This window comes from Scophthalmus maximus, chromosome 8 (assembly GCF_022379125.1).
Source record: "Scophthalmus maximus strain ysfricsl-2021 chromosome 8, ASM2237912v1, whole genome shotgun sequence".
NCBI classification, from domain to species: Eukaryota; Metazoa; Chordata; class Actinopteri; order Pleuronectiformes; family Scophthalmidae; genus Scophthalmus; species Scophthalmus maximus.
Window position 1 is genome coordinate 10,805,001 of NC_061522.1, and position 27,411 is coordinate 10,832,411.

General features: G+C 43.6%; 1 protein-coding gene across 5 annotated transcripts in view; it reads left to right on the forward strand.

The window, feature by feature from the left end:
• The window catches only part of dlc1 (DLC1 Rho GTPase activating protein), a 72,347-nt gene extending 49,514 nt beyond the window's left edge, over positions 1-22,833 (forward strand). For 3 of the 5 annotated variants that reach the window (XM_047333867.1, XM_047333868.1, XM_047333869.1), the window contains 13 exons: positions 5,800-5,871; positions 7,450-7,531; positions 8,642-8,705; positions 11,190-12,859; positions 13,681-13,860; positions 15,560-15,719; positions 16,574-16,781; positions 17,344-17,560; positions 17,812-17,926; positions 19,116-19,310; positions 20,124-20,341; positions 20,468-20,641; positions 20,773-22,248. In XM_047333867.1, coding sequence (XP_047189823.1) covers positions 5,800-5,871; positions 7,450-7,531; positions 8,642-8,705; positions 11,190-12,859; positions 13,681-13,860; positions 15,560-15,719; positions 16,574-16,781; positions 17,344-17,560; positions 17,812-17,926; positions 19,116-19,310; positions 20,124-20,341; positions 20,468-20,641; positions 20,773-20,872 — 3,455 coding nt within the window. In that variant the 3' untranslated portion in view covers positions 20,873-22,248. Of the gene's footprint in view, positions 1-5,799; positions 5,872-7,449; positions 7,532-8,641; positions 8,706-11,189; positions 12,860-13,680; positions 13,861-15,559; positions 15,720-16,573; positions 16,782-17,343; positions 17,561-17,811; positions 17,927-19,115; positions 19,311-20,123; positions 20,342-20,467; positions 20,642-20,772 lie in introns of all 5 variants that reach the window. The other 2 variants (XM_047333865.1, XM_047333866.1) reach the window with 1 other exon arrangement.
• The last annotated feature ends 4,578 nt before the right edge of the window (positions 22,834-27,411 follow it).

The window sequence follows — 27,411 nt, forward strand, 5'->3', positions numbered from 1 at the left end:
AGACGATGTCCCGACTTTAAGAACATTCTCTGTTTAGAATAACTTACTTTACGCACACACAGCCACGGACCAACTCCAAGGTTTCAATAGGATTATATGAAACGTTGATCCGTATGTGGAAACAGGGTCGTGAACTGCCATGTCCTTTCCAACATCACGTTTAGTGTCTCTTGAGATTAACACAAGGCATCATACCAGTGCGTGACTATTTTCGGGGCATCTCAGTGCCTCCAGTCTGCTCAACTGTCCAGGGCCTTTTGCCTGACTTCCGACCTTTTGCCAAAAGGGGAATTTGCAGGGATGTGCTGTGGCTGTATAATATGCTGTTTTCTGTCCTGCACTGGCAGCCTCAACTTGATTTGTGGCCTCTGGCTCTTTGTCTTAACTGTTTTAACTGTTTGCCCCAACACACGGTTCCTTATCAGCTGCCGCAGGTCTAGCACAGTTATGGGCTCAGCAAGGTTCAGTTGAGCCATATAACCATTAAGAACGGGCTCAGAGACGCTCAGATGTCCAGCCACCGTGACGTCAAGTGAATGTACATTATTTACAGTAAGATATGACACTCTACTCCCAAACAATCGCATGAAGGATGAAAGGGTTAATCAGACTTCTGTACTTCTTTCAATCCGGGAAAGGTATAGTTGGTTTATGGTAGACGTGATTCATCTGCACTCGTTGTGAAGCAGGAAGTGAGCTGAGGCCTTATCTGAAAGTTTTACGTCCAGCTGGCACACTGTTTATTCATGTCCTGTGAGGAGACTCGTGTTCACTTTTGCTCTCACCTTCCGCGTGTTGAAGGTACAGGGGCTGCGCTGGGATCTGTTTAATATAGATAGCTATTGGGGAGGGGGCCCTGGCAGGTATAGACTGTTGTCTGGCTGTGGGAAGCTCATCGGAGGCTTTGTATATGCCTGGCCACCTGATCCACAAAGGGCCCCCTGAGAATAAATATGTCATTGGGGTTCAGAGAGGACTTTGGGGTTAGCTCTGCGATGATCCATCTGGGCCAGCTGTGTATTTGCATGCATATGTGTCCACGAAAGTGTGCCTGCGCCGGCTGGTGGTAGGTAACAGGAACGGGCCATGGTTGTAACCTCAGTATATGTGTGTGTGTGTGTGAGTGTGTGTGAGTCAGGGGGGCATAGCTTGAGGCCAGCCAGATGGTGATATTCCTGGCACCATCTCAGTTAGCGAACAGCCAGACCTTTTCAGCGAACAGCCAGCTGTCTAAGCCATGAAATCACAAAACATGATACCCATCAGGAAAAAAAAAAAAGGTTGTCTTTTGCATGCCAGTGGAGTACAGGAGGGATTCTACATTGGTCACGTTAAGGAAAGCTGTTATCTCCAGTTGTTCTCGATGCTTTCGTACGGACACAAGCCGTTAAGAACATTGTGATCATTTGTGGAATAGTTTCTCAAAGTGTTAAACCAGGACTCAATCTGTAACGTGTTCTCCAAGTTCATGAATACCTCGGTCATTTTGTCCTTGTCGCCGCTGAGGTGAAGGATAGGCACCGGCAGCATCCAGGCTCCTGGCTTTGCTTGTTGTAGATAATGTTGAGCCTTGAAGTCTGGCATGGTTTATCACATCACCTGTCTAGACCCACTTTGCAGCTCCTTCAGAATGGCCCACTCAGACCTGGAGTTGATAAGAACCCTCTGCCTGCCTTTTGGTCTGTTTTGCAGTCGGCCCTCGGAGACCCAGCGATGATCGGGTAATTCCAGATAAGCCACCTCAATTCACAACAGTTGTTAGTCAAGCATTCTTCTCAATCTGCCTACTTCAAAGACCCAGCTCCTGTGATAACTGTATTCAGACTCTTGACCTCCAGTTTGCCAAGCAGGGAGCAGAGCCTTTGAGGTAGGTAGCAGGCAGCGTCCTTTGTTTGCTATAGCTGCTGACAAACTCCCACTGGAGCTGAGCATTCAGACTCGGCCAAGCTAGACCCCTCTGCCTCCTGCGATGGAGGGAAACTTTGGCAGGCAATTGTGAGAATTTCCTGCCACAGGAAAGGAGAGAAGAGAAGGGGCGAGCAGTTGAAATAAGCAGAAAGATCAGAGGAGACGAGGGCGTGAGCAGGGGAAGGGAAAGCAAAGAAAGGATCATAATGGATAATTTTAGCAGTAAACAATGCCAAGCAGTGAGTGAAGCTTATCCCAGATTGGCCGCTCACCGGTTAAAATATTTTGGGGAAAAGCCACTCGTGATCGGTGTGAAATCTTTATTAGCATTGGCTTGGCTCTTATTAGTCATCTATATAATCGCTCTCATTTTCTCACTGTGGTGCTTTTACTCATTCATCAGCCAGAACTATTTTTCTCTGTCCACATAAAAGTAATATGTTAATATTAAATAGCATGTTAATATATTGGTGGGGGGGGAAATATCCCATCTGACTGTTGTCCTGGTGAGGTCTGTAAAGTTTTGGCAACACATCGATTGACATTTCTATCCCGAGCGACGGACATATTTCAGACATCCTGTGTGGCTCCCAGGGCAGGACCAGAAGTTCTGGTCTGGCCTGAACTATGATTCATTTAATGATATACCCAGCTGTTTGTTTGTCTGTGTGAAGGTGTCCCAGCCTACCAGACAACCAGTGGTGGTAATAAGATTGCCAATTAGGTTCTTCCCATGATTTTTATCATGGGAAGAAGGTTACCTTTTGCAGTGAGGAAATCCCATCCCGCTGTCAGCATATGCTTTTTTCCATAGCTCATAACCTTATGTCACTGGGGTCAAAATGACAAATGGCTTAAAAAGTTTTGGACTAACTACATTTTTCTGAACTTACTTTAAATCTTCTTAAATGGCTACAGCATGAAAACTAAACGCGAAGAAGAATGAATGTGTGCAGTGTTCCAGAAAACTCTAAACACATAAGGAAACAAGTGGTCAAATGTAGCATAAGTAGTTCTATGGGACATTTAGTATTTTCAGTGCTGTAGTTAAACTTGAAGTAGTGTTGTTTCTTTCACATTTGTAATCTGTTGTACTTCTGCCAACCTGCCACATGTAGACCAAAAGTCACCATCATTATCAAGGCGGTGAACTTCTCGTTTCATATTTAGGTGAAAAGTGTTTACTGAGAGGCATTGGTCCAATGTGGCTTTGAGGACTTTGTGGTAAGTACACACACAATCGCCCGAGCCCGTGTTTGTCTTGGCTGCGTCCCCACCTATTATCTGGCCAGGAACAAATGAAGGCAGGGCCTTACAACCGGGTGGTCGGCAGCCACTGCAGCGCCGCTCGGCTCTCTTCCTGCAAGGGAAGCAGGAAGAGGAAGTGAGGTAGTTCCCTGGCGACGGCTAAGGAATTAGGGTGGACAGTGGGCAGGAGGGAAAAAAGAATACACTCAGGAATCTCAAGTTATCGAAGCAAACAAAAATGTTAAGGATTTGGCGGAGTGTTGCAGGGTGACATTTTTATGACCATATGCCTGGGATATTCTTGTTAAACACGATTATTGACTACATCGAACTCTCTTTTTTTTTTCGATTCCAGAAACATGTGTTGCGTCTCAGTTGTTGGGTTGTTTGTCACACATACCCCGCCCACTTCCTGCAGCCAAACAAAAGATTGATTTTTTTTCTCTATCTTCACTCCGTGAACCAATGGAGACACAATGTGGTGCGGTGACAGACATCTAGTTTGATCCGGCTGCGTGGTGCATATTGTTTTCATTGTTTTATTTCATCTGCACACTGTCCACATTCTTTTACCATGAAGTACAGTTGACCCAAGTTCTAGCCTGATGGGGTGTGTCTCTGGATAACTTCTCTCCAGAGGCACCTATTGGATCCCCAAGCCCTTTTTGGGGGGGTTGGGGATGGAAAGCTAACCATGTGTCTGTATGTCTAATTTGCATTTCAATAGCTTTACTGTCTTTTGAGTGGTTTGTCTTTAAACATGAGGTTGGTATTTGCAAGCACACACAGACTTGCTTGTGCACACACACACACACACAGATACACAAGCAAACACAAGAATCGCACAGTGCTTGCGTTCACGAATGTTGTCTTAATCACCCCTTGGTCTGCTGCACTCCAGAAAATACGTGGCTCAGCACACAAACTCAATCACAGTGTCTGAGACATGCCAGTTCACATCCTCAAGTGAAAATAGAGTGCAATTGTCGCATAAAATAGCGTTACGACATGGATGTTAAAGTGTTATTTGACAATTGGGTTTACGCTGGTGTCGCAGCGGTTGCTTCAGCATGTTGCTGGCCCCTGCAGTGGCTGAGGGGAGACCCTTCCTTCGCCGCGTCACACCTTGTTGTAAGTGGGTTTGTCTGCCGTCTAGGCTTGTTGTCTGTATGTAAATGCTCAGTTAAAGCAAAGTGGAGCCCAGAGCCTCTGCTGCAGTCATCATTTTCTAACCTGTCTGTCAGTATTTTACAGTACCTTTTTTGTCTATATGAAGTTAATTTCAGGTCTTTCCTCATAACAGTTTTATCTCACTATTATCTGTTTTCGGACCAAAATACTGCAGTCATCAGTCATTCAGTTAAGTTCGTGCTTGTGTGCCTGGCCTTAAAAAAAATAGCGAATCCTTTATGTAATTCAGCCTCTTAATGAGGTGGAACTGCGAGACTGGTCCTTCAAATAAACTACTCTGCTTCTCTTTACCGGTGGTTACTATGAGCTCCCTCACACTCAGCCAAATACAGCACCTGCACTAAAAGTGTAAAGGACATAATGTCTGAGTAAGCATTTGAAACAGTTTTACTATCCTACCTGAACTTCAGCCTTCACAAACCCTTTCCTGCATGTTTTAATGGGACTAGTAAGTATTTTGTAGTCAGTTGTTGTCACCCAGTGTCTTTTCCTGCCTTTGTTCCGCTGGTTTTGTTTTAAAGGTTTTTCTCAAGGTTGTGCAACATTTGTACTTGGTGTCATTCCGCTGAAGAAGACATTGTAAAGTCAGTGCCTCAAGAACTGGAGACATGTTTCCGTCTGTCTTCTCTCTTCAGTCTGCTGGCTGTAGGGGTGATGGAGCAATTTAGAAGGCTGGGGTGTGGTTGACCATTTGGCATATGTCATCTAAAGGGCTTTCACAGATAATTGGGAGACATCCCAACGGCTCCTCATAGACACACCGCGGATCTCAACATTCAGTCAGAGTACTTAACATAACAAGCCCAAATGTCACACCTTGTGTTATGGAAGTGTTTGTTCGACAGCACTGGAGAAGCATTGTTAACATGTTCTACTAAAGTAAAGAAACTTGTTGTACAGAAAATTGTTAAAGAAAAAGGACTGAAGTAATAAGTCACGCAATGACATATTTAAATTTATGGGAACAGTTGTGTCATATGTTAAAACGCTACAACACTGGCATTTTCCATTGGCAAGCTCTGTGTGAACAGAGAAAACCACTGCCATACCTGAATAAGGAGCTTAAGTGGCACACACTTGGCGTGTGAGGGGGTTAACATAATATGCACGAATGATGGTTTGAGCTCGAGCTTTAGAAGCATGTGAGAGGAGAGTGACCAAGTGTGAGATCGCTAAAAAGGTCAAGGGGTTTGCATTTGATAAGCTGCTCGCATGTCGGAGTGCTCAACCGCAGTCTTGTTTTACTTTGATAGAATTTCAAATTATGTCTCTTTTAAACACTAGTGGTTGATAGAAAGCCTCTCGATCAGAGTACCTCATTCATTTTGGTTTGGATACTCTGAAGTTGGGATTTCTTTCTGTACACTGTATAGTAAACATTTGCTATATTTTCTGTAGTTGCCCACAGCAGCTTAATGCCATTGTTTTGTTCCACTTTTTTCTCATCTGCAGAGATTGAAGCCAAAGAAGCCTGTACCTGGCTCCGGGCAGCGGGCTTCCCACAGTATGCCCAGCTTTATGAAGGTAAGGAGCCCTATGAGACACACCAGCTCACCTCTTTTCTCAACTGGCTATAATGAGGAAAGGAAATAGTCCGTTCTTATGGCTTTTGGTGTGGGAAAACCACAGTTTGATTGTTATGTTGTGACTTCAGTAACCTGTGAGATTTTTTGAAAGGGCTGTTATTTTACCACACCACATACCCCATATGAGCACATACCCCTTTGGTATTCAACAGCTGATAGTGTTTAGCTCAGTTAGCAAACCACTATATCCTTGTCAATCACACAAAGCATTAAAATGCACACTTGCGCCCGTGCATGCATGCACGCCACACACAACATTCCTGGGTGTATTTTTTTTCTCAGCACCAGCATGTTGCTCTTCTTTGAAGCAAACCCGCACCAAACCCAAGCACCCATTTCTATATTCCAAACATTAACTATAATGTAACCTATATAGTTACTCTATTGGGACCAAAGGTCTTTGCTCGCTTGTTAAAACAAACACAAATCAAGTTACTCTTACAATGGCAAATGGTTGAGAAAGAAGGCTTTGCCCGACCTTTGAGTTTTAAAATACACACCCAACAAAATACGTCAAACATTCTTTACACTCCATATAGCTACTAAGGCATACCGTGGGCATAACAGCTGCCCTTACATAACTACAGGACGATGACAGCGGGACTAAGCAACCATTGTCAACAGGCCATTGCCTGTCGCCACTTAACCGTGAAAGGTTTCCTATTTGAACGGAAAGATCATTGTGTTTCTGCACAGGTGATGGGACTGTTTTTACACACGCATGAGCAGCAACACAAAAGTGCAAACCACAATCAATCACTGTGCGGATTTTACTGCCTCTTGCAGCCGTCTTCAATTGAGAAGGAATTTGTGCCAATGCACAACACATTTCTCCTTCCCCTGTATCCATAGGACAATCTCTATGGCTGTGCTGTCAACACTATTGCCCCACTCAAGATAAGCAGAGCGATAGGCCTGTTTCAGTACAGTAGACTAAAGGGTGCTGTCCTCCCCTGAGTAGCTTTTTGTTATTGTCATCGCCCTTAAGGGTTTTAAATGCAGGATCCCGTTTTGGGTTCGGTCACCACATTCCTGAAAACATTTTGGTATCTGTCCATCTTTCGTCATACCAGAATATGGCGTTTTAATATCTCAATATGGAACGGTACACTTACGTTGCAACCCAGTCAATGAAGATATCCTGTTAATGAGGTTGACTGGAGAGAAAAAACGAGGAGTAGGAAAGGAAGTGGGACCTCTGAGCAGCGGTGGAGCACCTATTGTCATTCTTCAATCAATCCCCTGTTTTCTCCCTCTGTGCTCCACATCCCCCCTGCCTGCCAGCTCTGAAAGCTGCAGCTGTGTTTGTTTGGTCGGCTAAGATGCTACTTCCTCTTTTAGCTTTTCATCAAGGCGGTATGTGGGGGAAAAGGTGGGACGGAAGGTCCTGGTGGGTGTTTGAGTGGGTGGGTGTTTTTTGAGGCTAGGGGCTGAATCTTTAGTTTTATCGGAACACGCTGATCCAATCAGTGGCAGGGAGATGCAGACACTCATCTGACTCTCGCTCTCTTTTTAGATGCCCTGTTTCCCATTGACATCTCTTCAGTGACCAGAGATCATGACTTCCTCGATCGGGATGCGATTGAAGCTCTCTGCAGGTGAAATTACAAGACATACTGAACCCTTTCATTCTGTACTTTTTCTTTCTCATGCGCCCTCATTCTTATTATTCCTCCTCTTCTTTTCTTTACTATCTTGCTTTCACCCAAACGAAACCATGAGGGCAAGACTTCAAAAGGACACATACTTTGAAAAGTTGGCGATGAGATGAAAGAATGACACGATAAGCACCCTGGAGCCATGTGCTGTATCTTTAGTTTTCTATGACCATACCATCTTCCCTCTTTATTTTGTTCTTTCTCTGTGGCTGATAGAGTTTGCCTAAGTCATTACAGTCTCTTGTATCATCCCTGCAAGCACAATATCTCACTTCCACCTTTCCCTGCTAGATTTTACAGTCACGGAATGCTCAATGCTACCCACAAGTAGGGAATAAATGGTTACAGAGGTTCGTTTGGCCCTCTTTAGCATTGGTTTGTAGTCATGGAAAAGAGTTCAAGAGCAGAAAAAAAAAACCGAAGAAGATTGGGTTATTCATTCTAGTTGGTTATCCTGCCATATTAATTAACACGTTAAGAGGAGGTTAATGACTCTTTAATGGAGTTGGCTCCATCATCAAATTCCACCTCTCAGTAATAAACCACAGCAGGTGTCCTTCCATACATCTGGAAGCTATCATCTCAGTGTCTCCTCTCTTGGCAGTCTCTCAGGCCCTCCCCAACAGTCCGACTATCCCTCAACTCCCATCCCTTCATCTCCCCATTGTTACATGATCTGCTCTAAAAGCTCTCCAGAGGGTGGACCCCACCACCACCCTCGCTCCCCTTCTCCAGGTGGCTGGAGGGATAAGCTTTCTGCCCCCTCCCCAAGCTTTCGTCGCCACTCCAGCAGATTTTATTCTTCTTGCTCTCTCCTTTTCTGCGTCCCTCTCATTCTCTTCCTGCTCATGTGAGGATTATCCATCACCAGCTCATTAGCCAGCATGGGTGAACCCAAGCTCCCCCTATCTTTCTCTTCCCCTCTTCTGTTTTTAAATCTGGTTTCATCCTTTCATTCTTCAATTATACATCCTCTTGGTAATGGGATTTGTGTTTTCAAGGAAAAAAAACATTTTAAATGTACCCACTCGTGTGTGTGTGTTTGTACAGGAGACTGAACACCCTCAACAAGTGTGCTCTGATGAGACTGGAGATATCGCCGCAAAGAAAACGAGTAAGTGCACATGCATACACATGAACTCCATTCCTTCCTGAAAACCCCCTTTGCATGTCTCCTCGACCACAATTGCATTTCCTCACCTCGACCATCAGTTCACTCCTAGCCACAGGGCAAATCTTTCTCACATCTAGTTTAATGAAAAGGCACCTGTTGGCCTTATTTCTATATCACATGGGCTGTGCGAACCCTAGGGGGAAGGAGGATAGCTTTAATGTCTCAATGAAGGGGTTGCATTCACTAGGACCTCTCCCTACTCAGGGCGTGCTCACCTTCTTCCTCAAATTCTTCCTCATACTTCTGGCTCACCATAAATGTATACTGCTTTTGTGGCACTCTTGCAGAATGAACCAATTTAAATATGTGATCATGCTCTTAATGGACTGCAAAGTGTGTGCAATTTTGTACATTTTAAAGAGAAACTTAACGCCTTTCAAAATCGAACCTCTTCGATTTCTCTTCCAGGGAAACAGACCTCCTGGGGCACGTGTAACATATTCAAAGAACGTCAGATAATTCTGTGAATATCCCAGAAATATTAGAATAATAAGAATGTTCAGCGTCTCTAGGCTCTACATGTTATTATCACTAAACCAAACTCCCCCCCCTAAAAAAACCTGCCTTGTCAGTGCAGACAAAGCCTTAAAATGCTAGATATCAGCTCTTCAATCGACCAACTAACTGATCGGCCCTATCACTATTACGCTGTCACTTTGTGCCAAAAAAACAAATTTAGCTTAATTCCCTAATGGCCTAAAGCAGTACATAGTAACATCCTTGTTCCGTGTGTGGTGGTATTCATTAGGATGACCCCTCTCTGTGTCACCTTTCATTTCAGGAGTCAACAGAGAAGAGTAGAGGAGTCAAAGAGGTTATTTGCCCCCACCTCCCACCCCCCAACCCTTAGACAGCTTAGGAATGCATTGATCTCCTCATGTCTTAACATTCCCAGTCCTTAAATCTTGATTTTCCCATCTCCTGTTCTTTTTGGTTTGTTCTTTCTATCTGTCTCATTGTAATCATAAATAGTTTTTTCTCTCTGCAGATGCCTTGCAAAGTTCAAACCCCCGGAGTGAGCGCTATGTTAGTTTGATGGTTTGAGGATAACATATCTCGGAAAAAACTGATAGGTGTCAGTAATCTCAGCGAACAGCAAATAGCTCACTATCTTTATCTCACATTCCAACTAGCATAACTGGAGAAACAAGCCGCAGTGGTATCCAAAATGTCACCAAAATGTGATTGTCCACTTTAAATCAGTGACTTTGCAGTATCCCACTCTTTGCTCATGCTTTTCTCAATTTCCACTGCAAAACTTATAAATGATTATGCCTGTATGTGGAGCCCATGTGAGCAGTGAAAGTTGTTCTCTTGCACAAAACTAGCGGAACATGGATTTTGTGGATTTGATCATTTTTATACTGGAATTTTTATACTGGAATTTTTATTCAAAGTGCTAATTTCCTTGGTTCTGATTATTGCTCAACAACCTCTTTGAATTCAGTTTTATTTTGACAGATTCAATTAAGTTTGGATCACAAGCAGGGCTTTAGAGAGATAAAGAGAAGGGGTTGGTTAAATTGTGGCCTGTGGATGGACTTTATGGGCTTTAGTCCTCCTGTGTGATTGGTAACTGTGGAGAAGTGTCTGGAGTCAGTGTGTGTCAGTATGTTGTTTTCAGATGTTGGATATCTCTGTCATGGATTGAGAATAAAGATTGACTGTAGCAATGTGTCAGTGACACTCTCACACTCAATGTGTTCATACATAGTTACAGACAGAGGGGATAAACACTGTGGGGCAGGGCGGGGGGTTGGGGGTGGAGTAACCCCAGTCTGGCCGGCTGCATTGGGAGCTATGGGGGTCAAAATGGAATTTCCTGAACTCCCTCCAGGGCCTGAGATAGATTAACCAAACTGGGGGAGGTGTGTACATTTTGGGAAGGTGAATGTGTGGTATATGTGACTCAGTAGTGGCCACTTTTCTCCATGTCTTTTTGTATGTATTGTCTCTGTAGCCAGGAAGTGACTGAGACGCATTTACTAGTTGACCATTTATATCACTGCTCGATCAAGTCGTATGCTCAATCGCAAGGCCCCAATTTAAGATAATGGTTTTTTTGTGTTGTTAACTTTTGCTTTATTATTGGATTTATACTGTATCTATATTATATATTTGTGTTATTTATCTTATTCCTATTGAGACATACTTATATAACGGTTCTTGTGTTATAAAAGGCATTTGACACCCCTCACATACCAGTATATCTCAGATATTTTACAAATAAGACAATTATGAAGTAAAATCCATAACTACAGAAAGTTTCCTGGATCAAGGTGAGGAATGTTGGAAAAGAAATGGAAAACGTAGCAGTGCATAATGTTCTCCTTTCCTTCCCTCCCACCCTCCCTCTCTTTTTTCCTCCTCTTTTGCTATATCTTCCTCTCCGTCTCCCTTATCCCCTTCTTCTTTCTCATCCAGAGTGAAGACTCGGACGAGGACGAGCCTTGTGCCATCAGTGGCCGCTGGACCTTTCAGAGGGACAGCAAACGCTGGTCCCGTATGGAGGAGCTAGAGGTTTTTTCCACACTGTCCACAGATGCCACACAGGCCCCATCATTCCCCAAGGATCAGGCGTCCCAAAAAGGCAAGCTCGCCCTACGAGAAGGCAACAGTTCAGAGAGTGTGCTGACGGACCTCAGTGAGCAGCCTGAGGTGGGCTCCATCCACAGCAGTGGGAGCGGAGGAAGAGGAGAAGAGAAGGACCATGGTGCCACCCTGGTAAATGAGGCTGTACCTGTTGGTGCCACTCGGGCCAGCTCTGTAGCTAGCATGTGTTCATCCTCGGGTACAGGCGGGTCAGGATGCGCCAATGAAGACTCTTTGTCTGATGGGTTGCCCCCATCGCCCTTGGAGACACTCGGACAGTTTACATTTGACATGAAAACAGGGATTGGAGGACTTGGGGGGAGTCTCGACAGAGGAGGAGGAAGTGGAAAAAGCACACGCTCACGAGCTAAGAGCTTCCTAAAGAGGATGGAGAGTCTACGCCTGCGCAGCGGCACCTCCTCCAAGAGGAAGAAGAAAGGCAGCACCAGTGGTGGCAAGATAGAAATCAGTGGACCTGTCATCAAAGAGGGTCTGGATGATGACAAGTTGAGGAGGCTCAACTGTGTGGACATCTCCAGTATCAACCTTAACCAGAACCTCAATCATCACCGCAGTCCCACTCAGACGATGACACTTAACCGAAATCGCTCTGTATCCTACTCCACTCAGACCAGCAATGGCAGCACTGGGAGTACAGGGAGCAGCCAGTCAGAAGCAAGCAGTGGCAGTGCAGTGAGTACGCCGAGCCCAGTGACTCGCGCTCGTAGCCACAGCATAGCGGCAGGCTCTGGTAAGAGAGGGGGAATGTATTTAGAGGGTTTTGATCCTTTTAGCAACCCTCAAGCTTCAGATCGTCAGCCGTCACCCCCCTCCAAAACTACCACGCCCACCCCCTGCCAAGCTAGTAATGGGATGACAGTTGATGAGCAGAACCGCAGGAACAACTGCAGTGTGCGAGACAGTATCAGACAAGTGGAGGAGGAAGAGGAGGAGGAAGAAGAGGGCATGATCTTCTTCTACTTACCAGAAGGTCATAAGCCTGGAACTTTCCCCAAAGCCCTGCAAGACGGGAGTTCACGCAACAACAGTGGGAATGATAATGGAAACCCCGTGGTCCTGAGGGGACGGCAAAGTAGACGCCAGCGTCGTGGCTCTTCAGGCTCCGTCGACAGCCGGCTGAGTTTTTATGATAACGTCCCCTACGCTGAGAGAGAGGAGGAGGGCGAGGAGGAAGAAGGGGATGAGCACAAACTGGAGGAAGTGCTACAACATGTCAGTGGCCTGCAGCGTTTTAACGCCTGGTCAGAGGCTGTAGCCGGGGAAGAGGAGGAAGAGGAGGAAGACGAAGAGGAAGAAGGAGACTCGGACTCAGCGTTGGACTCCGCCTCCCCGTGCCCATCTTCTCCTCTGCAGAACCGACTGGAAGAGACGGAGAACGGAAGTGACCAGGACAGCACAGGAAACCCTCTGGGCGAAGGAGAGGAAGGGATGAGAGAAAGAAGAGATTCTGGCGTCGGAGCTTCTCTCACGCGAACCAGCAGGTCAGTAAAGGAAATGTTAACCCTCTTCTTGCAAATTCTTTCTTCTCACAGTATCCAGAAATACAGGTAGTTCTGATTTATTTGTTCACTCTCTGTGACCTCTACCCACGGCCTTTAGATTATGACCCTATCACCATTGCAAATATCTCATTCTAATCCACATACCGCACTCTCAAATGTTTTCATTGGAACTATTTCCTTTGTAGAAAGTAGTTCCATTCCGATACTTGTTTATGTAACTTATGCAAATAACTTTGTAATTTAGGCGACCTGATCCTTAAAGAGAAAGTCATCCAGAAAGCCACTTTCTAACTGACTCATGCTCTCAGCCTTTGTCTGTAAAAAAATCATGCCAAACATTACCTGAGTGCATGAAAAGCTCAGGGACAACAAAACGATAGAAAGACCAACAAGAAGAGATTCCCATTGAAAGTGACAGCAGAGGATAAACAGGCAGACACGCTGAGACGTCTTTCCTTACGTAATGGTGCTGAATACTCTGGAATGTTACTCAGTCTCCATGGGAACTGTTTCTGTTCCTTAAGGAATCCGCAGACAGAATTTCATGTTGGGGGGTGTGTGGGTTTTTAGTCTTTTAGACAATCTCTTGATTGATGTGTACATAAATCCCTGTAATCCCTAAACTGATCTCTTGGCACATTCAACCACAAATACCTTGTGTGGCCATGTGTTATTTTCCAAGTTTGTGTGTACACTCAAGCATGACGCAGATCCCTAGAGTTAAACTGCTCTTTTCAATCAACTTTCGTCTTCTTCACATCTCAATTTGTGCTGTCTCCTGCTCTTTCTCCGCCCTCCAGGCCCCAGAAACTCCGCTGGCCGAGCTTCCAGAACTCCCATCGGCCCAGCTTGGCCTCCGCCCAGCTCCAGATTAGCTGCCAGTCTGTGTTACAGATGAACCTGCTTCAGAAGCTCTCCCTGCTGCAGCTCACTGCTCTGCTGGAGAAGCATACCCCGACAAACAAACATGGCTTCAGCTGGTGAGTGGACTGGAGGAAAGTGGAAGGCTTGTGTAATGGAAATACAGACTATATGTGCTGATGGGAAGTTGAGTTTGTGTAGTGTGTTTTAACGTAAAAAGCATTTTGCACCTATCTAACTGTTCCTCCTAATTTATCCATTCGGCAAGACAATTACTAGCCCTCCATGGCACAGGTCTCCCAATCCCTAGCATCTGCAGGTTGTTGTGTAGTGTGGTGACGGCTGTCCACAGAGGTTGGGTTTCACATTCTTTTCCCAGCCCCATAATTGCTGGGAAGGGGCGTACATTGTCTTTTTCTCAACGGGGCAATAACGGCAGTTCACACGCATTGCGTTACAAGAGCTGGAGGCTGGAAAGATCTGCTCTCAGCAATTATCACTCCACCACCACCATCTCTCTACCACTTACTTCTAGAGTATTAGTCTCAACTCTTCCATATGCTGCTCATAATTATCTAATGACGCCCAATATCCTATATCAATATCTGTCTTAGACATTGTTGTCGCTCTGGATGTTACTTCTACCTCCTCTTTCTGTACGTACCAGGTAAAAGTCCTTTATATATGTAATTTGATAGAGAAGGACAAAAAGCAGTGCAAAATACTAGTGATAGCAACCTAATATAACCTTTAAATATATTACAGGACACTCTTCAGTCAAAATATCGGTGTAGCACTGATAGAACTGCGGTGACTAAACAGTGACCCTGAATCGCCTGCATTTAACGTCTGAACTACTTTCCAATGTCAGATGAGGAAAAGAGAACTAAAGTGAAAAATCGAATCAAAATTTCTATCCCCAAGGCCTTCTTAGGACAGTAATAGAATTTATTATGACTTATAACAGGCCGGGGCTCACTGAAAGACAGAGGACACTTGTTGGCCGCCGGACCCACACATAATCAGAATTCCGGGCTCATAATACGCTCCTTTTCCATTTTCCCCAAACTGTGGTTCCAAGAAGCACTGTGTGTCTTGTAAACGGCTGTTACAAAGACAAGCTTGTCCTGAGTCACACATAGCGTCTCTCTGCTAAACACACTCGCACCCTTGCACATAGAACCACAGCCATAAATCCGTGGGCGCATTCTTGTGAAACAGTCCGAGTTGCGTGTTTCAACTCTGGGTTTTTGTGGTAATAGACTTGCTGTTTTACGTGCACCCGAGTGCGCATGCACGCACACTCACAGGGTAACAAACAGCGAGACAGACACTTTGTGCGGATGTATAAAGCAGTGGGATCCTCCCCTTTTGACAGCCAAACATACATCCCACCCCTCCTCTATTCTCCCCTCACCCTGTTTATCCACCCCCTCTCATAAACCTGGAGACAGGCTTCTGCAGCAGCCTGGTTTCATACACACACACACGCACAGTCAGGCTAACTTGTAGTAATTGAATTTGTGCCAGAGAAGTTTTTATATCTGAACTAACAACTATTTGAAACATGTATGAGGTTGTGATGAATTCAAGAGTCAAATAAGTTTATACACACTTGATTGATCCTGATAACTGAAACAAATCCAATTCTCCTTTATTGTACCATTCAAGACCTGCTTCAATCTGTGGACTTGATTGACTTGACTTTATCAGATAAATCAGTTTAGAGTTGAATTGTCACATGCACATTCAAGACTCATGTCAATATCCTGTGTTGCATATATTAATGTCATACTTGTGTGTGTGTGTATGTTGCAGGGCAGTGCCAAAGTTTATGAAGCGGATCAAGGTGCGCGATTACAAAGACCGAAACGTGTTTGGTGTGCCACTACAAGTCATCGTCCAGCGGACAGGCCAGCCCCTCCCTCAGGGAATCCAGCAGGCCATGCGCTACTTGCGCAGTCAGTGCCTAGACCAGGTAACAAATAAAGTACTCCAATGAAATGCATACATTTGGATTTATGTATGCGTAAACCTGTGTTTATTGCGATTAATATCCATCCTTGATATGATTTTTTTTTTCACTTGTTGTTACATAAGACGGAGCAGTGAGTGGGAAAAAGTGTGATACCCACTTAGTCAGTGTGTGTTTGTGTGTATACGGTTTCTGTCTTTCCCCCCTTTTCTCCTCTCGCTGTCACATAAGTAGGGAGGCCTGGAGAGAGTCAGAGTGTACAGCTGTTAAGTCACCTGTGTCTGTCTGCTTAATCCTCAGACAGTACCAAAGATTAATATCCCTATGTGTGTGTGTGTATATTTGTAACGGAATGAAGGGGGGAACAAGCAGGAAAAAAATGTATTAATGGAGGGCAAACAGAAAAGAGAGTGATTGTGTTCGTTTCAAAGCAGGACAAGGCTCTTCTGTTTGGAAGTGGTGAAAGCTCATGGAAAATATTCAGGCGGAACAAGCCAATGACCTTTTTCTTGTTTCCTCCCCAACGTTGCCATTTCATACAGCCTTAAAAGGCTGTTGATGAGGCCCTACACAACCCTCAGCACAAGAAAGCTTACTGGGTGCCATGGGAGCTGCTTGTGATACAGTCAACATGATCTGTTGTGATGTAACCATATTGACTGTAAGCTCTGGGATTTGGGGATAAGACAAGACTTATTATTTTTCAGCGATAACAGCCTGCAGCTTTAGAAGAATCATATTTGATAATGATAAGAACAAACTTTTCACTAATGGTTATGCCGAGACTGATGCGTGAGTGTCTTTGCATGTTTGCACTTTGTGACTCTTTCTCTCTTTGTCCTGGTCTCTCTGTCTAGGTGGGTCTTTTCAGGAAATCCGGGGTGAAATCTCGAATCCAAGCTCTGCGCCAAATGAACGAGGCGAGCGGCGCGGACGGGGGAGGAGTCAGCTACGAGGGCCAGTCGGCTTATGATGTTGCAGACATGCTGAAGCAGTACTTCAGAGATTTGCCAGAACCCCTGCTCACGAGCAAACTATCTGAGACCTTTCTCCAGATCTATCAGTGTAAGAATACGCAAAAATACAAAAAGTATTAACAAATTCTTTCATATGCAGCCACACATCTGAAAGAGGATTGTGTGCAGGGATAAACACGAGTGCGTTGTTTTAGGACTGCAGATTTAAGCCTGACAAGAAATTGTGAAACTGTAAAAAAAGAAAACAAACAAGATGAGTGCAGGAAATACCTGTGCAATGAGTACCAGTCCACTATTGGCTCATATGACTGTGACTCACTGCTACCATGGACACGTTCTGCTATATTATGATTGTAATAGCTGCATTAGGAACTGTTTATATAAGGTATGACAAAGACCAGTCCTGTGCGTGAAACATGAAGCTTGTATTTTACATACACATGTCGGTTTATATAACGCACTTAGTTTGGCAAAGATCCCATGGTATTTCTTTCCTGGCAGGTGAAGGGAGGCCATACACAAACTCCTTCCTGAGTTAACCAACGGACCCTTAAAAAAGATGACATGATGGAGCATGACAGTGGTTGTTAGTCCTTCTCTGCATACGATATTTAAAAAGGAGCCGTAACATCCTCCCTGTCCCTCTCCAGATATGCCTAAAGAGCTCCGTCTCCAGGCGGCTCGTGCTGCCGTGCTGCTGCTGCCCGATGAGAACAGAGAGGCTCTGCGGACGCTGCTGTGTCTGCTGAGCGACGTGACGGCCAGTGTGGCCGAGAACCAGATGACCCCGACCAACCTGGCCGTCTGTCTGGCCCCCTCCCTCTTCCACCTCAACACCCTGCGACGCAAGGAGAGCTCCTCGCCAAGGTGTGTGTGTCTGAGTGGTCGACATGTCTTTATTTTCCTTGCCATCACTGACACAGTTACTGTGTTTATCAGCTTAAATAAGGTGTAATATGCTGTACATTTTGAAAACATGAAAAAGTCACTCTTTATTGTAAAACACTTTTCTTTCTTTTCTTCCATCGTCAACCCCATCTGCTTCCTCTGCTTTTTGAATATTTTTTCCCACTGTCGCTGCGATGTACTAATCATTTTTCTCTCCTCTCTGGTCAAAGGGTGATGAACCGGAAGCCAACACTGGGAAAGCCGGACCAGAGAGACCTGAATGAGAACCTGGCTGCGACTCATGGTCTGGCGCACATGATCCAGGAGTGCAGGAAACTCTTCCGGGTTAGTAGTTAACAACGTCTGGAACTGAATGTGTACTCTGACCACAGCAGGTTTAAGGTTAGCGTGAATATTAAAGGCAAAAGAGATGAGAATGTGTAACTGATTGATTTTTAGAGCAAACTCTAATTTAAGCTGCTGAAGGTGTTATTGCTGAAAACTGTCATCTCTGGCTGAATGTACCAATGTCTATTCAAACCCAACTCAAGCATTTGTGCAGAAAGGTAAAATATGACATGCTGTAGTCCTCCAAAAGTCACAAACCCATGAATCCATCTCAACCTTGTCCTCAAGGAGAGCACTTCATGGGATACACAGGAAATAATAAGCAAACTACACGATAACTAATCCAATTTCAAAGCCATTCAACCCAGCACAGATTTCTCTGACATGCTGTAGTAATTGCTAAAGGGCTGCATACTGTGTGATTACTGTTCAAAACGTTATTAGATTGTGGGAGAGCTTCCTGGCTTCCTGTTGTTATTATTGTCAAATCAGACAACAAGTAAACCCTATTACCTCCCAGATTATTTCCTCTAATTAGATTTCTATATGCCTGTGGAGGTTCATAAATTGGAGCCTGCCCAAAGTGACCAGGCTTTTCTTAGACAGTAATATTGTCCGGATTCAATCAAACCTCAAATATGCTACAAATAAGACAGAAAGATTGAGAATGAGCTAGTCAAACAAGGAGATGAAAATAGGATGGTTGTTTCCATTTTGAAACTGGCTTCGAACCTTAATCTGTGTAATTACTTAATTAATCTGATACAGTTTTTCACAAAAAAAGCTCAGCTAACTCACTTACAGGTTCTTAAAATGACTTTGACTCCTTTTCCCTCACTGAAAATCCTCCAGCGCATGAATGTGAACATGTAAATACATCACTCTGCACAGTGAAGCATTCAGATAAAGTAGCAATAACCAAAACAGTTTGAGTTTATTAGGTCACTACTTTACTTTTCATTCCCATACAACACAATTGAGTGTTGTATGGATGAGCATTGTGGAAAATATTTAGATATTGCTCATAAATGAGACAGTAGAACTAAATCAAACTGTCTAATTCAAACATTACCCATCATATACCTTATCTGTTCATAGCCTCAGTGCCACACTGAAAAGGTAATTACATATTTTCTCATTTACAGTGTGAATAACTGTTCTCATTACCTCCTCCGCTTTCCCACAGATCCCAGAGGAGATGAACCGCTGCAGGAACTCCTATGTGGAGCAGGCGCTGCTGCCTCGACGCCTGGAGGATCTTGCAGGGGACGAGGCGTACCTACGCGACAGCCTAGACGCCCTCCTCAAAGAGGCCAAGGACAAGTTCAGAGGTTATGACAGCTGCTCCACGCCTGAGCACGCTGAGCTGGCCTACAGAAAGGTCAGCACAGTTTTTATGTTTCAGCTCTCTGTGGTACAGTTTAGAATGTGGCTGCTTGCGGCAGAATCTGAATCTAATTAACAAGAGAAAAATCAGATCATCAATCTCTTGTTATAGTGTACACAAGCCACCACGGAGCACACACTCTCTTTTCAACTGTCCGGTCTTCTCCTCCACTCTTCATGTTCCTCTTTCCCTCCCTCCTGCTTCTCTAAATATCCAGTGGGAAACCAGCAGTTAGGGTTTCCTGTACAGAAACACATCCGTGTGAAACTGGCCTGGCCCTTGGGGCCTCTCATTCCCATCCCAGTACTGGACTCCATCCCAGAATGACATCAGCTTGACATAGACACACGCACACACACACACACATATATACGCAACCTCACGATTATCCCAGGCCTACATTTCCTGTGTCTGGTTTGCAGGGTTATCTTTTCTCCAGTTTGAGAGTCACAAGGCAAAGAGTGTGTGTTCTTTATCATCTGACAGAAGGATGAAGCAGCTGACTTGGCTAAAGGGCAATCTGACTGTTCTGCATTTAAATTACAGCTTGAAAATGATATGTAATTTTTGTATATAGGACTGATTAGATTAGATATCCTATGGGAGGTTTACGAACACTTGCATAAGACATTTATTTCCCGTGTTCGCCGGCATAGCTACAAGCACACTCATCCGGGGCAGGGCTAAGCAGGGGTCTGCCTGTTGCTGAGAGTTGTACGTGTGTCATATTTATGCGATATTTATTTAAATATTCAAAATCACATTGAAAAAGTATAAACCCATTTACCTTTCCATCTCCTCTCGCAGGTGCATGATGGGTATCCACTTCGGCTGTGGAAGGTGACCGTGGAGGTGCCTGCAAGTCCCGAGGAGGTGCTGACACGGGTGCTCCGGGAACAGGGCCACTGGGACGAGGACCTGCTCGAGAGCCGAGTGGTGGAGACCCTGGACGAGAAGACAGAGGTCTACCAGTACGTCAGGAACACCATGGCTCCACATCCCACCAGAGACCACCTGGTGCTCAGGTAAGACCACTTCTCTTCATATCCATCTGTCCCCATTTCTCCTCTTGTCTCAATCTTTTTCACCGTTCTGCTCTGATTCTATGTTTTGTTTTTTATAAATCAAACATCCTCTGCTCTTCCTACTAGAACATGGTTAACAGACCTGCCGAAGGGAGCATGTGCACTTGTGTGTACATCTGTTGACCACGAAGGGGCACCTGTTGTAGGCGTTCGGGCCAACATCCTCAGCTCACGCTACTTCATAGAGCCCTGCGGAAGCAACAAATCCAGACTCACACATATTTCCAGGATCGACTGCAGGTTGGTGGACGGTTACCTGGAGCAAAAAACAAATTGGGGGGAATTTTATTAAGCTCTAGTTTGGTGGTCATTCAATGACTTATAGCTGAAGTCAGTCTGAGCTCTAACACTGTCTCTTTCCTCTTATTCAGGGGTCGTTTTCCAGAGTGGTACAATAAACTATATGGACACTTGTGTGCTGCTGAGGTGGCGCGGATACGTGACTCTTTGGCTGCACCCATGGACAAATGAGACCGCATTGTGCAATTTGGGCAACAACAGTCTCAACAGCTTTTTTGTTTTTTTGGGGGGTTTTTTGGACCTTGGACCATAGTTTGGATCCTACTTGGGACTTGATGTGACTCTTTCTACCCATTCTAGCAAAGAGGTAGATGGGGTCCAAACCTCTTTATACACACGTTTAAAAGACAAACCCTGGATCCTGGATTGAAGGACTTTTTTTTCTGCTCTGATCATGTTACAGCAGACTGATGTTACAATTTTGAAGGTTTTATTGGATCTCTCAGTCTGCTGCCAAGGGGACTCATGTCACACAAATATTTATCTGGGCCAAATGACATGATGTCGGCGATACAGGTTGTGGGGTTCAAACCTTATCCAAAGGGTGCTATTGCTTCTGAGAAGCAAGGGGGATTCAGTGTGTGTGTGTGTGTGTGTGTGTGTGTGTGTGTGCGTGTGTGTGTGTGTGTGTGTGTGTGTGTGTGCGTGTGCGCGTGCGTGTGTGTGTGCACCAGTTAACAAGCGATTTTAAAAAAATACATATTCTTAGCACTGGTTTCCAGTTGCAGCATAATGTGTACATACAGTATTCTGTTCACAGTAATGGTTGGTGTCTGTCTTGTGTTACCTCTTTCACTTTTTTTCTGTTAGAGCAAAGCACAGGAGGAATAGCAGACAATATTATGGTCAGTTGACTGATGAATCCATGGGTGAAGAAAGATGCGAATGTGCCGGTGATATGCAGACCGAGTGGAGACAATAGACGGGATGTTGTGAGATATCAGGTGGCTGATGGCACAGAGGGGTGGTTTTGTGTCGCAGTAGTAGGAAAGCAGGGACAGATGAGGACGGTGGCTGGCTCACCAAAAGGAAAGAAAGGATCAAAGAAAGGTGCTCGTTTAATAACTTCCAAGTAGACGCTTCCTCATTCCCTCAATAAGAATTTAATTCAGTAAGCCTGAGTGATTCATGAGTCTGATATGGAAAAAAAAGATACAATGCTACATATTGCATCAATGCTATTGCGTGCGTTGTGGTTCAAAGAACAATAATTCAACTACTTAACACAACAAAAGGAGCCCATGTGGAAGTGTTTGTGTCTGATGAAACATTGTGTATTTGCCAGAAGAGGTCACACAGTCAAACTAAAAAAAATAAGTTCAACAAATTTAATGGACCAAAAATAAAATAAACACTGAAAGAAGTAGCTTTTCCAAATCTAGCTTTTCCTCAAGATTATGTGATAGAGGTTGTTTTTTAAGAGCACAGCACAATTCTTCTTTTTTTTAATCGTTGTAGGCTGGACATCACTTGTAACCCCCTCCCCCCCATATAAAAAAACAATAACAAAAATATTGATTCCACAAGTATTTTGATTTACGCAAGACCAGAAATAAATAAAACAATGCACTGTTCGAAATTGCAACAGGAACCTCTGACTAGCCCTTTGAGAGAAGATGAGAAATAAACAGGAAAAAAAAAAAGTCCTTTTATAAAGGTGGAGATTTTACAGGTTTTACTGTAAAGAGGAGGGCAGATTGAATGTTTGTGTTTTAATGGAAGGAAAAATATCTTTGTGTGTACGCTTCTTTCTCTGTGTGGTCTCAGTGTTTAAAAGGAAGTAAGATCTGGGGTCCTTCGTTCCTAACATTCATGCTTCAATCTGAGGGCTAGCTTTTTTTTTTCTCATGTCGAGTTGTATGATTAATTCACTAAGCCATTGTTGATATCATCCGTGTTTGTACCTCTTAACTGTCTCCCTGCCAAATAATAACGCATGACAATTACAGTTAATTTAAAACAAATATATTTATACCTCAGATATATGTTTGTTTTGTATCATACCATTTATTTTATTTTATTGTAAAGGCTAAGCTGTTTGTGTTACACAAATGAACAAATGTTTTATCTTTTTTATTAATATTATTTCTGTACAGGTTAATCAAAGTGCACTATTAAATATATTAAAATAATAACGGTGTCTGTGTGTGTGTAATGTAACCGTGGGGTCTACAAGAAGGAGAAGAAGACACTGCTGACGACCTTTCAGACCAGAAAGTTGTGGCTTTGTTCTGGTTCTGCTCTTCAAATCCCTCATAATCTCTCCAGTTGTTTGTTTACACTGCAGTTTATTCCAAATGCTTACACCTTCTCAGATCCAGAGCTCAGACTGACTGGATTTCCCCCCTCCTCGCTTCCCCTCGCAGCCACATCCACCTCACTCTTGACTTCATTCCGCACCAATAAACCCATGATTGGGGCAGAGAGTCATGAGCTGCATGTACGTAGGCGGGTATCAACTGGCCTGGTGGAGGGTGATCTCATTCCTTGTCTTAATTCTTACATAACAGCTTCATCGAGCAGAAGACAATGGGATCCGTTGTACCACAGCTGGCCTGGTCCAAACCTGGCAGACTCAGTGGGGGAGGGGGGGGGGGGGGGGCTACTGTACCACTGTATTGTTTAAATCACTGGAAGAAGCGAGAAGAGGGAGGAAAAATCTTTCGCGTAGCTGTCGCATGTTGTACTTGTTTTGTTCACGCTCTGCTTTTATCCGGACAAAGGAATTACTATGATCCATAAACTTGGACTGCATATTTAAACAACTCAAAGACAGGTGTTCTCCGCACATATACAGTCTTACAGCAGAAACGTAAAAAGCCTTGACGTGATTTAGCCCACGGCCGTGACCAACGCATTTACATTCTTGTGATGGGATATTCACTCACTTTTCTTCTGGTGGTACGTAAACACTTCCTGTTCCTCCCGAGTGCAGCTGAGGAACTAGAGATTTACCAGAGCCTCGAAAAGACTCATACCACTCACATATAGCTACATACGTGCAGTGTGCATGGACCTTAAACAGATGTCATTATTATTTAATAAACAGGCAAAGTCTCTTTTTCGCTTGCTTTCTTTTATTGTCCTCTCCTGTGTGTGTGTGTGTGTGTGTGTGTGTGTGTGTTTGTGTTTGTGTTTCTCCAAATGCTGGTACATTTTTGTATGTACATGTACACTGTGTATGTATTTGTGCTTGGAATGCAAACACCTCCGGGAGATTATGCAGGGCCAGATAAGGCTGCGCAGCAGTCAGCAACAGCACTGCATTCCTGCCCTGTTGTTTGAGAATCAAGCGCACAAGGTTTCCCACATTGATAAATAACTCAAACGTGTGTGAATGCTTGCAAGTGTGTGTCATTTGTTTTTATCAAGCTTTTATCAAAAACGCTGCAGTGAGGTTGAAACAGAATGTGAAGGTTTTTGCTGGATCCACACCAGGTCTGATTATATATTTTATTTTCATTCCTGAGGAACTCACATTCGACTTTCCTCTTCAGCCAGACAATATTACTGCCACTAGTCCTGACTTTTAATGAAAGATGACAGCTGGCTTTGATCCAAGTGAAAGGCTAAAGGACCATTTACACATTTTATCAATGCAAACGATCAGATTTTCTACTTGCACATGCTCATTGGTCTTCATTGCACAATGGACAAGTCACAGTTATTATATCTATTGAATCATATCATGCGGTTAACATGGACTTCTTCCAGCTTCAGCTCCAGCCTGACCAGTGAGTAGTCGCGTGTGCTCCCAGGAAATCCCACAGGCGTGGCAAATATCTGTCAGGAACTGTGGGTCACATATCTCCGTGTGCACTGGCATGTTCCGATGGATCACTTGTGGGATTGTCGTGGAAACAGATATGGTATGTCATCATGATAACATGGTATTTTAGGAGTCAACAAGGACTATGAAAGAGGGTTAAAGTCACACAATGTTAATTTCTACAGTTGACTTCTTATCATTGCTGGAACATACAGTATCTCTATATTCCAGAAATGACAGATACTGGAAGTAAAGGTTTTTAGGTCTGTCTGTCCTGCAGAACATTAGACTGGTGTTTACTTTGCTACGACCACTGTGTAGCCGCAAAAAACATCATCTAGTTGTTTTAATGAACAACTACTCATTAGTGTCCCAGATGTAGCAGGGTGGAATCGACGTCCCACAAATCATCCGTCACAGTCCTGACACGGTAGAGTTCATGTTCATGTTTTTTTGTGCATGTGCATGTGGCAGGACAGGAGCAATGGCACAAATGAGGCTAACTCCAAATTTTCAACACAGACACACTCAGCTTCAACACTTGAAGCAATGTATCAAGTAAGGCAATCGGCCAAACTACTGGCTGAGTTGAATACACAAAGGCAAATCAAAGAAAACAAAGAAAATCTTGCATCATTGGTCGAGCACCGCTGAGAGGCAAGGCGATTCATTTTTGGCGCACGGGCGCGAGAGGCTCCGAGCACATCCAACTGATGCCTTATGGAAATGTCTTAAACTCAAGAAGTCACTGATCATGACTGCAAGTCATTCAGTGTATGGCTTTACACGAAACAGCTCTGCCCTCTAGTGGCTGTATGGATTAACACAAGTTTGCCCTCCCATAGTTCAGACTTGATTATACAGTTCTCAGTCCGTTAATCATATAGATTAGCAACACACACCAAGGAACCACAAACGTAACCTCGGTGCAGAATATATATGAATTACATTTGTATGTTTTTCTTTTTTTAAATGTATGTAGTACTCGTGCCACTAAATCACAGACGCTCTGTATTTTTGTACGATTAAATTGAAAATAATTCAGAGAGTTGGCAGGCTAAAAAACAAACGTGACCCAGATCGACGGCTATAATTTAAATTGGACGGCTCTTCTGTTTTTCAATTTTTGAAACCTGTCTAAAAAGACGTTTTCATTTATTTTTATTTTTATTGTTTGTTTTTGTCTATAAAACACAGAAATCCATAGCTTTGTCATCCCTATACAAACAACGTACTTTTATATCCCCCATATTATTTCCAGTTTCATTTCCTTTCTCTTTTCTGTTATTTTATTTCATTTGTCAAACACTTCGCCAAGGGGCTTTTATTTATACATTGAATTTTTATTTTCTTTTTAGAGTAATGGTTAACATCGACCACTAGGGGGAAGTATCGTTTCACAATACACAAAGCTCCTTCATGTTCACGCCCCTGATATTCATCACGTAAAATATACAAAATCATTTATGAGGTGGAAATCTTGTGAGTTGATGGAAAACGCTTTGACTAAATGTTTTGAGCAGAAGCACTTATTGAAGCTTGATTGATCAAGTAAACAAGTAAATAAGTGTAATGCTACCTAGTTATATATATAATATATTTCCTGGTATTTGAACCATGAAATAAAGTCTTATTCACTAAGTTGAAATAAGTTTATTCTTCATGAAACATCACATCCATACATGTGTGAAAACTATTGGCCCTAATGCTAAACATCAAATCACATTCACCACGGTCATCCTGGGTGTAACTAGGAATGAATGTTTCTCAGAGAACACGTGCATAAATCATGTATCAAGTCATGGTTATGGAAGTGTTTTGCCTCATCACCACAGAATCTGTCTCATCCTATCATTGAGGGTCTGTGACCTTGGTTGCTGTGGTAACTGCCAATGGGCACTGAGCAACTGGTCACAACCAGCTTTGCTGGAAATAACCAACGAACCACAGCCGTGTGTGCGTGTGTGTGTGTGCGTGTGTGTGTGACAACCAATGGGAGTATTGCATGGTTTGATTAATGTCCAATTTGTTGTTGGGCCATTGATGACCTCCAATTGGGAGATTTCTTACATGTTAAACACTGAACAATCAATCATTTATGATATAATTTTTTGACAGCGGTACAATGAAAACAGTTGCGGTCTTAAAAGTAGATTTTCTAACACAGGGTCACTCTACAAGACCTAAACTACATGTCACCAGTGGAGTCTTGGGTTGTGATGATAAGGCTCAGGCCAAAAATATCTTTGGAGGCAATCTCTGTTTATTCTCTGACATAAAGAGGCAAATAACAAAATCCTCTGGTCAACTGTGTTCACAAGAGCCCAAGTAAATGACAGAGATATGTTAGTACACCACACAATAAACTGGAGAGTAAACTTACAAACGTAATAACAAAGAGGCTAGAAATGTGTACGACCACAATGTCACATATATTTAAAAGGGGGGAGAGGTGAAGCAGGAGACACCCCTTTATAAGGAGGGGTCCCCCAAGAGTTACAGTAATTATAGGGGTACAGAAACTCAGTCTAAAACATTCCTCAGATTGACTTTGGAGGTGTAGCCATTTCAGATATAGCTAAAACACAGATTTTGTGTATTAATAATACAATATATTACAAATGTATATTTGACTCTCTATATACTACTGTATAATTGCCATTGTTACAGCTACAAGATGGGGGTTGGGGACCCCAACAGAGTTGATATTCTACTTCAGAGGAGCAAATTTCTAACAAATCTGCAAAAATGTAATGATTATGCAGACAGAAGTAGAGCAGAGTAAATTTTGAACTTTTGTCTGCAACGCCAGGGGGGAAATCCAAATTTGGCTGCTAGCAGGGAAAAACAAGTATTGTAATATTTTACATCATTTTTTATGGCTTTACAGGGAAATAGGTAATTGTCCAGGATCATGTTGGGAATAATGAATGTTTACTGT